The following is a 15727-nucleotide window of genomic DNA, read 5'->3' on the forward strand; positions in this document are numbered from 1 at the left end:
CAGGTTAGACTCACAATGAAAATGTTCATTTTTACGAAGAGAATTCTTTCAGTGTAGTTTCCAAAAAACGCGCTTGACCAAAAAAACTGGTATTTAGATAAAGGTACTTACCTGCGATAAAAATACAATATGGTGCGCCAAAAATGTTGTAAATGTTAACATTTCGAATCGCGGTACCGATACCACGGTTTATTTGCGGGTAAATTCGACCATTTTCTTAAGAAGATTCTTAATAATAACAATAAATGACATTTTATTGTTTGTATTAATTTATTTTTCGTTACGTAGCAACGTCATAAACAGTTTTACCAGGCAATTACTCATTATACTTAAATCAATAACTTTTATACTTGGTCCAATTGAACATAGTAATTGATGTGTTGTGAACTGAATTAGCAGTGAATTTTGATATTTTTGCCAGTTTTTCATTCAACCAATTATTTTCATGTTTGACTTAATAAAAATCGTATTTGATATAATTTTTTCATTCAATTATGCCAATAATTGATTTTTCTAATATATACCACGTATGGACTAACTCACAATTTAGAAAACGATGTTAAGAAGTTTTAAGATACCACAACCCAAGTAATTCGATTGTGGATGACATTCTTTCGTAGAAGTTTCTACGCAATCCATGGTGGAGAGTACATAAGATTCAGCCTGGCCGAACTTACGGCCGTATATACTTGTTTCAATTTTTTTTTCACAATAACAAAAGGTGCTTCACAAAAGGCGCTCTAACTCACAAACTAATTGACTTACAGACGTCAAATTTTGACTCGAATCATTTGAAGGTTGGTACTATATAAATATAATATGCATTTAATACTAGCCGCGCCATCTATGTGTCAGACCGGGGACTTATCAGCCAACCTGTTACATGGTGTAAATGGATCATTTAAACTGAAAATGAACGCAGCATTTTATTTGGGGGCCCAGGCGCTAATTTAAATTTCCCTCTGCTTAGCTAACCTAAACTAACGATAAATTTACCATATTTTTTTTTTATTTTTATTGGAAAAAGATTATTTGTTTATAGTTTATTATTTTCGAAATCATCCACAGTATGTCTCAACTACCGCACTTTCGGCCATATATATTTGTTTTAATTATTGTTTTAAAGAGTAAAATTTTTTGTGAATCCTACACCGGCTCCAAAGATTTTGTCTTTACACTAATGATTAAGCTATTGATTCCGAATAAGCAGAAAATTGAAGTAAGGATACTTTAAGGACACAATTCTCTTGTGATTTTAGAAAACAAACTTTAATGTATTCGTCTTTTTAACTTTGTTGTTCATGTGCTACCAAAGTCATTACAGAACTTGTTAACGACAACTTAAATTTTCAAATTCAGAATCGACTTCAACTAGAAATTATGCTATGTTTCAGTAAAACAAAAACGCTTTTAAAATAAAATTTTGAAAAACATTACCTAATTTGGAGTGAATTTTTGCCTTGTACACTGAAAAAAATATTGTCGTGAGGTCAAAGATTTCATGTCTTTAAAATACGAATACAAATTTTGCTTAGCATAGAAGACGCATTTCTCTAAAAAAAAAGGTTATTTTTTACCTTGTCCAAAAGTCGATAAACTTTTCAATGAAGTCGTATTGTCCTTATAATTAAGCGATTTGACTTAAAAATGGGTATCTTAACATGAAAGAAAAAATGTATAGGCTAAGGTCAACTTGACTTTAATAATTCAGAAAAATTCTTTAAATTTAATGAAATTGTCTTTAAATTTGTTGTCTTTTTGCATCTTGACTACAAAGCAAAAAATCGTTCAAATATAGGACATGTTTTTCAAAACTTTATTTTAAAGAAGTTTTTTACTTCAAACATAGCATAATTTCTACTGGAAGTCGAGTCCTAATTTGGAAAACAAAGTTGCCGTTAACTCGTTTTTAAAGGACTTTGAGAGCATATGAAGAAAAAAAGCTGAGAAAGCGAAAAATTAAAATTTGCTTCCTAGAAGCAAGTACACAAAACCTAAATTTAAAAGAGAATTGTCTCTTAAAAGTATCCTTACTTGTATTCTCCGCTTCTTTGGCTCGGAATCAATACCAAATTTTTTAAAGTAAAGACAAAATCTTTGGAAACGAGTATGCTTTTTTTTCAGTGTAGTCGAGATACAGAAAGTCAACAAATTTATAGACTATTTCATTAATTTTAAAGAATTTTTCTGAATTATTAAAGTCAAATTGACCTAAGTCAAACAAAGTTTTGTTTCCTGCCAAGATGCCCAGTTTTAAATCGAATCTCTTAACTATGGAAAAAATTACTTCATTGAAAAATGTATCGACTTTTGGGCAAGGTTAGGTTAAGTGGCAGTCCAAATGTATCAGGCTCACATAGACTATTCAGTCTATTGTGATACCACAGTGGTGACTCTTATCACTGAGTGTTGCTCGATTCCATGTTAAGCTCAATGACAAGGGACCTCCTTTTTATATCCGAGTCCGAACGGCGTTCCACATTGCAGTGGTAAGTGGTTCCACTGAAGCTTTGAAACACTCAGAAATGTCACCAGCATTACTGAGGTGGGATAAGCCACCGCTAAAAAACTTTTTGGTGTTCCGTCGAAGCAGGAATCGAACCCACGACCTTGTGTATGCAAGGCATGCATGCTAACCATTACACTACGGTGGCTCCCAAGCAAGTAAACTTGGGCAAGGAAGTAAAACTTTATATCAGTGAAAGGCGTCTTCTATGCTAAGCAGAGTCGCATTCGTATTTTAAGAACATGGAATCTTTGGCCTCACGGTAATATTTTTTTTCAGTGTAGTAATATTAATTCGCCAACTTATCCAAATATTTCCGCTATTAATGCTCAAATAGACTAGTTTATTTAAACATACATTTGATCATTTCCTATTTAGTTAATTTCAGAATCACTTTCAAATGACTAATTGAAATGATTTTGAAATTTTTGAAATTCTTTAAAACAAATGTGAAATATTTATGAAAAACAATTCATTCTATTGTTATTTCCTTTGTACATACTAGCTAACTTTAGTCTTTGATAAATTTATCGATATGTATATTAATTATGGTTATTTTCATTGTTTCTCTTTGCAGGTAAGCAATTACGCCATTTAACTAACGTGACAAATATCCAATAGCTTACAACGTCTCAGATATTCTAAATGATTTATGCCTCCTGCGGGCACTTACTCAATATGACATCATAACCGCAAGAACGTAAGTCATATTATATTTGAACCAAACTTGACATATCGATGTCTACATTCCAAAGTGCGCTAAGTCTAAAAAGTGAATTTTACAGGAAACAAGAAACAAGTTTTTTTTTAAATTTCTCAAAACCCGTATAAACGTGGGTATTAAGTTCGAGTTTAGCCGCTAAAATCGTCATTTTTTCACGATTACTTTTCTTTAATAATCCATTTTAAGGATGTATGTACGAACTCAAAATAGTGATATTTAATAGAACATAGCTAAAAATGACTTAGTCCGAACAAACATTTTTGCCCTTTTTGGGTTGGACATTTTTTAAAACTTTAGTCACAGGCTAAGTACAATATTAACCATAACTTTTGATAGAAATGTCCAATAAATTCGAACTTTTGACAGGATGCAATTCACATCAATCCGAATAAAAAACAGCGATCTCAATCAAAACATGCTAAGTCGACTTAGCGCACTTTGGATTGAGGGCATCGATATATTAGCTAAGATTTCTATTGTTGAAGTTTCGATTGCAAGTAAGTTGAAATTTGTATTCTCATATGCTGTGTCATAGAAATATGATGCATTTTTTTCTAAAAAATTCTCATTTCAAATGCTGCGATAAGTGGCGAAGTGGCTTCTGAAAGCAATTTTTCTGTAAATTGAATTTTATATTTTCATATAAAAGCTATTAAACCTTAAATCGGTGCACAAGATCACCGATTCCTCCAAAAAAAACTATGTATGCAAAATGGTAAAAAGGAATATCTCCATACCACATTTTTTTAAAAACAAACAAAAAAAAAATGTGCCTTTTTTATACCCACCACCATACACACACAAAAAAATTTTTTTGAATCAATCACGAAATTAATTGATCCAATTAATTGAAATGTCTTCAATCACAGAAATGATAGTATCAATTAAAAAATTAATTGACAGTCAATTAAAAAATTAATTGATCCAATTAAAAAATTAATTGATACTATTAATTTGTGTGATTGATTTTTATTTCAATTAAAAAATTTGTTGATTCAATTAAATTTTTGATTGAATATTTTATAAAACTCAATTAATATTTTAATTGAAAAAATATTCGTGAAATTTTTTTTCTGTGTAGAATGGTGACGGGGGTATAATAAGTTTGTCATTCCGTTTTTATCACATCGAAATATCGATTTCCGACTATATAAAGTATATATATACTTGATCAGGGAGAAATTCAAAGACGATATGACCATGTCCGTCTGTCTGTCTGTTGTAATCACGCTACAGTCTTCAATAATGAAGCAATCGTGCTGAAATTTTGCACAAACTCGTCTTTTTTCTGCAGGCAGGTCAAGTTTGAAGATGGGCTATATCGGTCAAGGTTTTGATATAGTGCCCATATAAACCGACCTCCCGATTTAGGGTCTTGAGCTTATAGAAATCGTAATTTTTATCCAATTTGCCTGAAATTTTAAATCTAGGGGTATTTTGTGGCCATAAAGAGGTGTGCCAAAAATGGTGAGTAACGGTTCATGTTTTGATATAGCCCCCATATAGACCGATCTCCCGATTTGGGGTCTTGGGCTTATAGAAATCGTAGTTTTTATCCAATTTGCCTGAAATTGGAAATCTAGAGGTATTTAAGGACCATAAAGAGGTGTGCCAAAAATGGTGAGTATCTGTCCATGTTTTGGTATAACCCCCATATAGACCAATCTCCCGATTTTACTTCTTGGGCTTATAGAAACCGTAGTTTATAGCTTTAGATTACTGGCTGACCTGGAAAACGTTAACTTAAGCAGTTTGTTAATGTTTTTGGAGCAATCTGGTTGGTTCCACAAAAGTAAATAATAGAGAAGGTTCAGTGGTTAAGACTAGAAGTGCCCATATGTAATAGGTACTTTTAGTTAAATGTGGTATCACAATGGACTGAATAGTCTAAGTGAGCCTGAAATTTAATCGGGCTGCCACTTTAACCTAACCTAACCGTAGTTTTTATCCAATTTGCCTGAAATTGGAAATCTAGAGGTATTTTCGGGCCATAAAGAGGTGTGCCGAAAATGGTGAGTATCGGTCCGTATTTTAGTATAGCCCCCATAAGAACGATTTCCAGATTTAACTCCTTAGGTTTCTAGAAACCGTAGTTTTTATCCGATTTGCCTGAAATTGTAAATATCTGGTATTTAAGGCTCACAAAAACTTGTATCGGATTAAGTTTTTATCGGTCCATTTGGTAATGCCTCCATATAGACCGATTTCACTTCTTGAGAGTATAGAAGGCGCACTGATCATGAAAATTGCTTGAAACTCAATGTAAAATTTCCAGATTTTATTTCTCGGGTGAAAATCTACAGATTTAAGATTTCAAATCAAGACGTTATTTTATAATTTTCTTGCCCACTTTCAAGAGATGTTAATGATTCCCCTAAAACTCAAACAAAAATGGTTTCTTATAAATCCAGAATCTGATATAGTCTTCATAGGTAAAATCTTTAAATTTATCTTCGTAAAGTGTACTGGTTGAACTGCTCTGCTTGATCTGTCCTCAAACCCTCTGAAATTTCAAAGGAGATCCTAATATATGACTCATGGTGGTGGGTGTATAAGATTCGGCCCGGCCGAACTTACTGCTGTATATACTTGTGGCTGTACACAGAAAAAAATTCACGAAAATTTTTCCAATTAAAATTTTAATTGAGTTTTAAAAAATATTCAATTAAGAATTTTATTGATTCAACAAGTTTTTAATTGAAACAAAAATCAATCACAAAAATTAATAGTATCAATTAATATTTTAATTGATACTACCATTTCTGTGATTGAAGACATTCCAATTAAAAAATCAATTGGATCAAATAATTACGTGATTGAATCAGAAAAAAAATTTTTTGTGTGTATCTTAAAAACTACACAAATAAACAATTTGATTCAACTGGAGAATAGAGATATTTTTACACTACACATTTTTTTTACCAACATTAATTTCAAATCTGGTAAATATTATTTAACTTCAAATTCTTAGTTTTTTAATTTTTTGTCAAAATTTAATTTTCAATTTTGACTGAAGATTACTCTGAAGTACTACAAATTTTCCGTTAAACATATTTTTAAAAAATTATATTTTATTTAAAAAAAAAATAATTCGGTCAAAATTTTAAGACGTAAGAACTTTTTTTCTGATTGTATCATAAAAGATACAGTGCGCATTTAAGGGTTAAATCCTGAGGGTAATTAAAATCTCCAATAGATGCACCCAGCAAAAAAAAAATTGGAAGTTCTTCTTGAGGAACAACTTTAAAAGAATTTCCAACAATGTCCTTCCAAAGACGTTCTTTGTTTTAATTGCACAGGAAATTCTTTTAATTTAATTTTTTTTATAATTTTTTTTTTTTTTTTTATATTTTTAATGGGTGATTTCAACTTTTTTTGTGCATAACAACAGAGTAAGAAATAATCAAATTATTATAGGTTATTAAAATTTTATCGAAAAAATTCATAAACACATTCTTGCAAATTGCGATTTTTTTTTTAAATATTCAAGGCCAAACGTTGCAAGTGTATTAAAAATCATAAAAAAAAATTATAAAAAATATTTATTTACCAAACCTTCACAAAATTTTTTAATTCAAATCCAAAACACTGAACTCGGATCGCACGTTAAGAAGTGAGCGCAAATTCAGTGCAACGACTGTTGATATGGTGGACATCCGTCTTGTAAATAGGCCAATGTTAATTTCATCGCTGCATCTGCACCAGTTTTGTACCACTTCCAGATCCAAAAAGAACATTTTCACAACTTTTTTGGTGACGCATTTTTTGCTATGTGGTTTGGCTTTTATTTTTATAATTTTCTAATATTTTATTAATTTTAAAAATTTTTAATTTTATTACAAATTTGAATAATTTAATTTTGATACATTATATGTATATGAATATGATGAAATATTTTAAGTGTTCTTGCATTAAGTAGGTAGCCAACATTTCCGGCGTCAAATATTTTTTTATATCTTTACAAATTCTCCTACAATTTCAGCACAAATTTCACTTGGTCGTTTCCTGGCCAACTCATCGAACGCCTCAAAATGCATCACAATTTTATGCCGACCTTCCATTTGCATAGTGCCACTAAATTTTAAGAATTCATTTAATATTTCTATGCGTAAGACAGCCTTTGAGATTTTATATAAAAAAAAACAAAGAAAATATTTATAAATATGAAAGCGATTTACCAATTGATACAATTTCGATAACTTACGCCTTTCTGATTCAAACATTTACGATCTTCTGGAAAAATTTTGCCCGTTATTGGTTTGAACCAAGCTTCACTCTCTAAATATAGTACTGGACAAAGGTCATCTTTGGTACTACTGAAAACGGTTGGTTGCCAGGTACCACGTACAAATTTCAAAATTTCCAAACGAAACTAAATAATGAAGTGTCATTAGAGTGGTTTGCAATAAAATATATAATATAAAATTTTGTTAAAAAACATAAATAAGAAATTCAAAAAAAAAAAAAAAATATTAAAATCATATATTTAAACAATATATAAAATATTAGTGAAAAAAAAATTAATAGTGAAATTTTGTGCAAACAATTAACTCCTCACAATGAAGGTTAGTTAGATTTCTAAATCGAAGGTTCCAAACTGCACTGAAACCAAGCATTCCCGGTTTCCAAGATTTTGTTCTTACACTGATGATGTTGGTATTGATTCCGAGCCAAAGAAGGGAAGAATTAAAGTAAGGATACCTTTAAGACTTAATTCTTTTTTATACCCTCCACCATAGGATGGGGGTATATTAACTTTGTCATTCCGTTTGTAACACATCGAAATATTGCTCTAAGACCCCATAAAGTATATATATTCTGGGCCGTGATGAAATTCTGAGTCGATCTAAGCATGTCCGTCCGTCCGTATGTTGAAATCACGCCAACTTCCCAACGAAACAAGCTATCGACTTTAAACTTGGCACAAGTAGTTGTTATTGATGTAGGTCGGATGGTATTGCAAATGGACTATATCGGTCCACTTTTACGTATAGCCCCCATATAAACGGCTTGCAGAGCCTTTAACAGAAGCATATTTCATCCGATCTGGTTGAAATTTGGTACATGGTGTTGGTGTATGGTCTCTAACAACCATGCAAAAATTGGTCCACATCGGTCCATAATTATATAGCCCCCATATAAACCGATCCCCAGATTTGGCTTGCGGAGCCTCAAAGAGAAGCAAATTTCATCCGATCCGGCTGAAATTTGGTACATGGTGTTGGTATAGGGTCTCTAACAACCATGCAAAAATTGGTCCACATCGGTCCATAATAATATATATAGCCCCCATATAAACCGATCCCCAGATTTGACCTCCGGAGCCTCTTAAAGGCGCAAAATTCATCCGATCCGGCTGAAATTTGGTACATGGTGTTGGTATATGGTCTCTAACAACCATGCAAAATTTGGTCCACATCGGTCCATAATAATATATATAGCCCCCATATATACCGATCCCCAGATTTGACCTCCGGAGCCTCTTAAAGAAGCAAAATTCATCCGATCGGGTTGAAATGTGGTACGTGGTGTTAGTATATGGTTTCTAACAACCATGCAAGAATTGGTCCATATCGGTCCATAATTATATATAGCCCCCATATAAACCGATCTCCAGATTTGTCCTCCGGTGCCTCCTGGAGGAGCAAAATTCATCCGATCCGGTTGAAATTTGGAACGTGGTGTCAGTGTGTGGTCTCTAACAAACATGCTATGGACACGAATTGGTCCATATCGGTCCATAATTATATATAGCCCCCATATAAACCGTTCTCCAGATTTGATCTCCGGAGAAGCAAAATTCATCCGATCCGGTTGAAATTTGCAACGTGGTGTTAGTATGTGGCCGCTAATAACCATGCCAAATTTGGTCCATATCGGTCTATAGTTATATATAGCCGATCCCCAATCACACAAAAATTGGTCCATATCGGTTCATAATCATGGTTGCCACTAGAGCCAAAAATAATCTACCAAAATTTTATTTCTATAGAAAATGTTGTCAAAATTTTATTTCTATAGAAAATTTTGTCAAAATGTTATCTCTATAGAAAATTTTGTCAAAATTTTATTTCTATAGAAAATGTTGTCAAAATTTTATTTCTATAGAAAATTTTGTCAAAATTTTATTTCTATAGAAATTTTTGTCAAAATTTTGTTTCTATAAAAAATTTTGACAAAATTTTATTTCTATAGAAAATTTTGTTAAAATTTTACTTCTATAGAAAATGTTGTCAAAATTTTATTTCTATAGAAACTTTTATCAAAATTTTCTTTCTATACAAAATTTTGTCAAACTTAATTATATACGTATTTAACCGGCCTTTTTTAGTTTAATATATACTACGTATGCAATTTAGAAGATGGTGTTAGGAAGTTCTAAGATACCTTGCCATCGGCAAGTGCTACCGCAACCCAAGTAGTTCGATTGTGGATGACAGTCTTCACTATAAGTTTCTACGCAATCCATGGTGGAATGTACATAAGCTTCGGCGAGGCCGAACTTACGGCCGTATATACTTTTTAAATTTGAGTTTTGCGTACTTGGTTCTAGGAAACAAAAATTGATTTATACGTTTTCTTGCAGCTGTTTTACTTCATTAGCTATCAAAATCTTTTCAAAACGTGTTAACGACAACTTAAATTTCCCAAATTCAGAATCTTCTTCAAGTCGTCTTTAAATAAAGTATTGAAAAACTTCTCCTATTTTTGAACCCTTTTTAGCTTTGTAGTCAACATACAAAAAGCCCAACAAATTTAAAGACGACTTCATTAATTTTGAAGAATTTTTCACAATTATATGTCTTCTATGCTAAGCAAAATTCACAATCGTATTTTAAAGACATGACATTTTTGGTCTCACGACAATATTTATACCCTGCGCCGCCACACTGTGGAACAGGGTATTATATGGTAGTGCATATGTTTGCAACACCCAGAAGGAGACGAAATAGACACATGTTGTGTTTGGCAATAATGCTCAGGATGGGTCCCTGAGTCGATCTAGCCATGACCGTCTGTCCGTGAACACATTTTTGTAATCAAAGTCTAGGTCGCAATTTAAGTCCAATCGACTTCAAATTTGGCACAAGTGTGTGTTTTGGCTCAGAATAGAACCCTATTGATTTTGGAAGAAATCGGTTCAGATTTAGATATAGCTTAGGAGCCACCGTGGTGCAATGGTTAGCATGCCCGCCTTGCATACACAAGGTCGTGGGTTCGATTCCTGCTTCGACCGAACACCAACAAGTTTTTCAGCGGTGGATTATCCCACCTCAGTAATGCTGGTGACATTTCTGAGGGTGCTTTAAAACCCTCTCTAAGTGGTTTCACTGCAATGTGGAACGCCGTTCGGACTCGGCTATAAAAAGGAGGTCCCTTGTCATTGAGCTTAACATGGAATCGGGCAGCACTCAGTGATAAGAGAGAAGTTCACCAATGTGGTATCACAATGGACCGAATAGTCTAAGTGAGCCATACATCGGGCTGCCACCTAACCTAACCTAGATATAGCTTCCATATATATCTTTCGCCCGATATTGACTTATATGGCCCCAGAAGCAAGAGTTTTACTCTAATTTGCTTGCAATTTTGCACAAAGAGAACATTTAGTACTATAGTCAAGTGTGGCAAATTTGATTGAAATCGGTTCAGATTTAGATATAGCTCCCACATATATCCTTCGTCCGATATGGACTAACACGGTCCCAGAAGCCAGAGTTTTATCCCCCATTTTGGTTGAAATTTTGCACTAGGAGTACAATTAGTAGTGTAGTGAAGTGTGTTAAATTTTATTGAAATCGGTTCAGATTTAGTTATACCTCCCATATATATCGTTCGCCCGATTTACACTCATATGACCACAGAGACCAATTTTTTGCTCCGATTTAGTTGAAATTTAGCACAGGGAGTAGAATTAGCATTGTAGCTATGCGTGCCAAATTTGGTTGAAATCGATTCAGATTTAGATATAGCTCCCATATATAGCTTTCGCCCGATTTACACTCATATAACCACAGAGGCCAATTTTTGCTCCGATTTAGTTGAAATTTTTGCACAGGGAGTAGAATTATCATTGTAGCTATGCGTGCCAAATTTGGTTGAAATCGGATCAGATATAGTTATACCTCCCATATATATCGTTCGCCCGATTTACACTCATATGACCACAGAGGCCAATTTTTTGCTCCGATTTAGTTGAAATTTTGCACAGGGAGTAGAATTAGCATTGTAGCTTTGCGTGCTAAATTTGGTTGAAATCGGTTCATATTTATATATAGCTCCCATATATATGTTTTTCTGATTTCGACAAAAATGGTCAAAATACCAACATTTTCCTTGTAAAATCGCCACTGCTTAGTCGAAAAGTTGTAAAAATGACTTTAATTTTCCTAAACTTCTAATACATATATATCGAGCGATAAATCATAAATAAACTTTTGCGAAGTTTCCTTAAAATTGCTTCAGATTTAAATGTTTCCCATAAGTTTTTACTAACATTGTGTTCCACCCTAGTGCATTAGCCGACTTAAATTTTGAGTCTATAGATTTTGTAGAAGTCTATCAAATTCTGTCTAGATCGAGTGATATTTAAATGTATGTATTTGGGACAAACCTTTATATGTAGCCCCCAACACATTTGACGGATGTGATACGGTATCGAAAATTTAGATCTACAAAGTGGTGGGCCCGCCCGACTTTAAAACTACTTACTACACTACAGTTTTTAAAGCTCAAATGTTGGCAATATTAAGGGTTAGGTTAGGTTAGGTTAAAGTGGCAGCCCGATTAAATTCCAGGCTCACTTAGACTATTCAGTCCATTGTGATACCACATTCAACTAAAAGTACCTATTACATATGGGCACTTCTAGTCTTAACCACCGAACCTTCTCTATTATTTAATTTTGTGGAACCAACCAGATTGCTCCAAAAGCATTAACAAACTGCTTAAGTTAACGTTTTCCAGGTCAGCCATTAATCTAAAGCTATATGCTCCTAAAATTCGATTACGCCTTACACAAAAAGCAGGACACTCACACAAGAGGTGTTTAATTGATTCCTTTTCCTCCACATCATGACAGCTTATACAATAGTCATTATACTTCGCACCTATAGTTTTTGCAAATTCGCCTATCAGGCAGCGACCCGTTATAGCAGATATCAGGAGTGCTATCTTACGCCTTGAGAAAACTAGCATATCTAGTATGCGGTTTAAGTTTAAATGGGGCCATATTTGCTTGGTGTCGTTACAACCCCTTGCAATTTTCCCATCGAATATTGGCCATCATAACAGCCTTCTCACGCAGTAAGAGCTTGCAGGTGGCCAGAGGCATACCAACAGTTTCTAGTTCCCCTGGAATATGTAAGGTAGTTCCTAGCCTTGCTAACACATCTGCTTCGCAGTTCCCCGGTATGTTCCTATGGCCAGGCACCCATATTAGGTGAATATTGTACTACTCAGCCATCTCGTTGAGAGATTTGCGGCAGTCTATGGCCGTTTTCGAGTTAAGGAACACGGAGTCCAAAGATTTTATTGCAGGTTGACTGTCTGAGTATATAATAATGCCAATATTTGTTGGAACATTACTTCTTAGCCAATTCACCACCTCTCTTATTGACAATATTACAGCCTGAAAAATACCACAGTGATTAGTAATCTTTTCGCTATTCGAATTTCCAGATCTTTAGAATATACTCCGAACCCCACTTGTCCATTCAATTTGGAGCTATCAGTATAGAAATCTATATATCTTTTATTCCCCGTGGTCTGTGTACACCACGCCTCACTGTTGGGAATTAGAGTTTCAAACTTTTTGTCGAAAAGTGGACTCGCCAAAGTGTAATCCACTACGTTAGGCACATCTGGCATTATTTTGAGGACCGAACTGTGACCGTAACTTTTTTCCGACCACAGAGATAGCTCGCGCAAGCGCACAGCCGTTGTTGCAGCTGACTGTTTGGCCAAAATGTCTAAAGACAATAGATGCAATATGACATTAATATTAAGGGTTGGCAAATGAGCTTATCAAAAATTTGCAATCATATTTTTCAATTCTGCACTTAAAACCCCCGTTCACAGTTTTGTCTTTACTTCGCTGACTTTGATATTGATTCCGAGTCAAAGAAACGAGAACGCAAATCATATTTAAATTAAAGTTTTAAGTACTTGATATTGCGAGGATTTCATTTTTTCCAAACTACTAATGCACGAATATAATATAATCGACTCAGGTCAATAGTCAAAGGCATAAAGAGTAAAAGTAAGTGGACTTTAAATCTATAAAATAAATATTTTCCATCGGAAAAGCTTCATGTCACCTAACTTTTTTATATTAGTTTTTTTTTAATCACATACAAAAAAACAAACAAAAATATACAAACCGCTACGCGATCGGTTGGTTCAACATCCCATACAAGCGTTGCCGATCCCGTAACTGTCATATCGTAGTCGACTATTTCCACATTAAGATTTGACAAATCGGCCAAGCTGTGAATATCACCTCCATCAAAACCATCGCATTTATCAAAGACGTTATCGTTATCCAAGAGAAATGCCAAATCGTAAGCATATATAGGATAAACCAATAAAATGCTTGCAATAATGGGAAATACTAATAATAATTTGCTCATTATTATTTTTTTTAATTTTATTGTTAAACACGGTTTTTAACTTTATTGAGATTCTACCAAAAAGGGTTGAAATGTAAAACTAAGCTATTCTATTAAAAATTGCTTTCATTTTATAAATGTTTTACAACATGCCAACTTCGAGTGTTATCTTGTTTTAATTCGTAATTAATTTAATCTTAATTGGTTAACATTATAATTTGATTTTTTTTTTAGTTTTCGTGTTTAAAATGAGTTTATTGTTTTATAAATTGCATAATAAAGGGCCCAGCAAAAAAAAAATTGTAAGTTGTTTTGTAAGTATTTGATTGTAAGGGAATCCCAGAATCCTGTATCTACTTTTTTCCAACTTCCCATGAAGTTATATTGGACATGTCTATGATAGAATTAGCTATTTGCCCGTTTTAAGTGAAATATTAAATTTTGGACCGTTAGGTTAGGTTAAGTGACATAGAGATTTGTTTCAGGCTCGCTTAGATTATTCAGTCCATTGTGATACCACATTAACTAAAAGTACCTATTACATATGGGCACTTCCAGTTTTAATCGCAGAACCTTCTCGATTATTTTCTTCTGTTTAACCAATCAAAAATATTAGAAGACCACGGCTGTGGAGTGGGAGTCTGAAGATTTTGCTGAAAATTTTGAAGAACATTTTGTAAAAATTTTATTTCTATAAAAAATTTTGTCAAAATTTTATTTCTATAGAAAATTTTGTCAAAATTGTATTTCTATAAAAAATTTTGTCAAAATTTTATTTCTATAGAAAATTTTGTCAAAATTTTAATCCTATAGAAAATTTTGTCAAAATTTTATTTCTATAGAAAATTTTGTCAAAATTTGATTTCTATACAAAATTTTATCAAAATTTTATTTCTATAGAAAATTTTCTGAAAATTTTATTTCCATAGAAAATTTTGTCACCATTTTTTTTCTATAGCACATTTTGTCAAAATTTTATTTCTATTGAAAATTTTGTCAAAATTTTAATTTTATATAAAATTGTGTCAAATTTTTAATTCTATATAAAATTTTGTCAAAATTTTATTTCTATAGAAAATTTTGTCAAAATTTTATTTCTATAGAAAATTTTGTCAAAATTTTATTTCTATAGAAAATTTTGTCAACATTTCATTTCTATTGAAAATTTTATCAAATTTTTATTTCTATAAAAAATTTTGTCAATATTTTATTTTTATAGAAAATTTTCTGAAAATTTTATTTCCATAGAAAATTTTGTCACCATTTTTTTCTATAGCAAATTTTGTCAAAATTTTATTTCTATTGAAAATTTTGTCAAAATTTTATTTCTATACAAAATTTTGTCAATTTTATTGCTATAAAAAATTTTGTCAAAATTTTATTTCTATAAAAAATTTTGTCAAAATTTTATTTCTATAGAAAATTTTGTCAAAATTTTATTTCTATAGAAAATTTTATCAAATTTTTATTTCTATAAAAAATTTTGTCAATATTTTATTTTTATAGAAAATTTTACCAAAATTTTAATTCTATAGAAAATTTTGTCAAAATTTTGTTTCTTTGGTGTTTTTCATACAGTTATTGCTATGGTTGATTTGTTTGTGTTTTAGTTGAATGAGGAGTTTTAATATTTTCATATAGAAATTGTAAATATGATTCTGTATTTGTTTTTTAATGTTTGATGGAACTTCACCAGATGTATTGAAGATATTGGGAACATTTTTCGTTGAGTTGAATATGAATTGTGGAATAATACCTACATGTTTACATTCTATAAGAAATGTAACCGAAGATTTGAGGTTTGCCGCTTATTTATTCTGCCTTGAGTATTGTTTGATGACTTTGTTGATGTTGTGTGCATATTTTTATTTTAATTTGTTGTACGTC

The 15727-nt window shown here is 32.2% G+C and overlaps 2 protein-coding genes across 17 annotated transcripts in view; one reads left to right on the forward strand and one right to left on the reverse strand.

The window, feature by feature from the left end:
- mim (missing-in-metastasis) overlaps positions 1-15727 on the forward strand; it is a 333252-nt gene that overhangs the window by 179302 nt on the left and 138223 nt on the right. The gene's annotated exons all lie outside the window — the stretch shown is intronic.
- Positions 7007-13928, reverse strand: LOC142238817 (uncharacterized). The gene is made up of 3 exons (XM_075310536.1): positions 13613-13928; positions 7435-7602; positions 7007-7348 (listed from the first exon to the last, which is right to left on the reverse strand). Exons 1-3 carry the CDS (start codon positions 13859-13861, stop codon positions 7181-7183), a joined length of 585 nt encoding a protein of 194 aa, XP_075166651.1. The 5' UTR covers positions 13862-13928; the 3' UTR covers positions 7007-7180.

The sequence above is a fragment of the Haematobia irritans genome, chromosome 5, assembly GCF_050003625.1.
Source record: "Haematobia irritans isolate KBUSLIRL chromosome 5, ASM5000362v1, whole genome shotgun sequence".
Lineage (NCBI taxonomy): Eukaryota > Metazoa > Arthropoda > Insecta > Diptera > Muscidae > Haematobia > Haematobia irritans.

Excerpts from the sequence above, each read along its gene's own strand:
- LOC142238817 (XM_075310536.1), bottom strand. The coding sequence starts at position 13,861 with ATGAGCAAATTATTATTAGTATTTCCCATTATTGCAAGCATTTTATTG. Across the intron at positions 7,603-13,612 it reads AACCAACCGATCGCGTAGCG|TTTCGTTTGGAAATTTTGAA; the intron begins GTTTGTATATTT and ends TTCATTATTTAG. Across the intron at positions 7,349-7,434 it reads AATGTTTGAATCAGAAAGGC|GCTGTCTTACGCATAGAAAT; the intron begins GTAAGTTATCGA and ends AAAATCTCAAAG.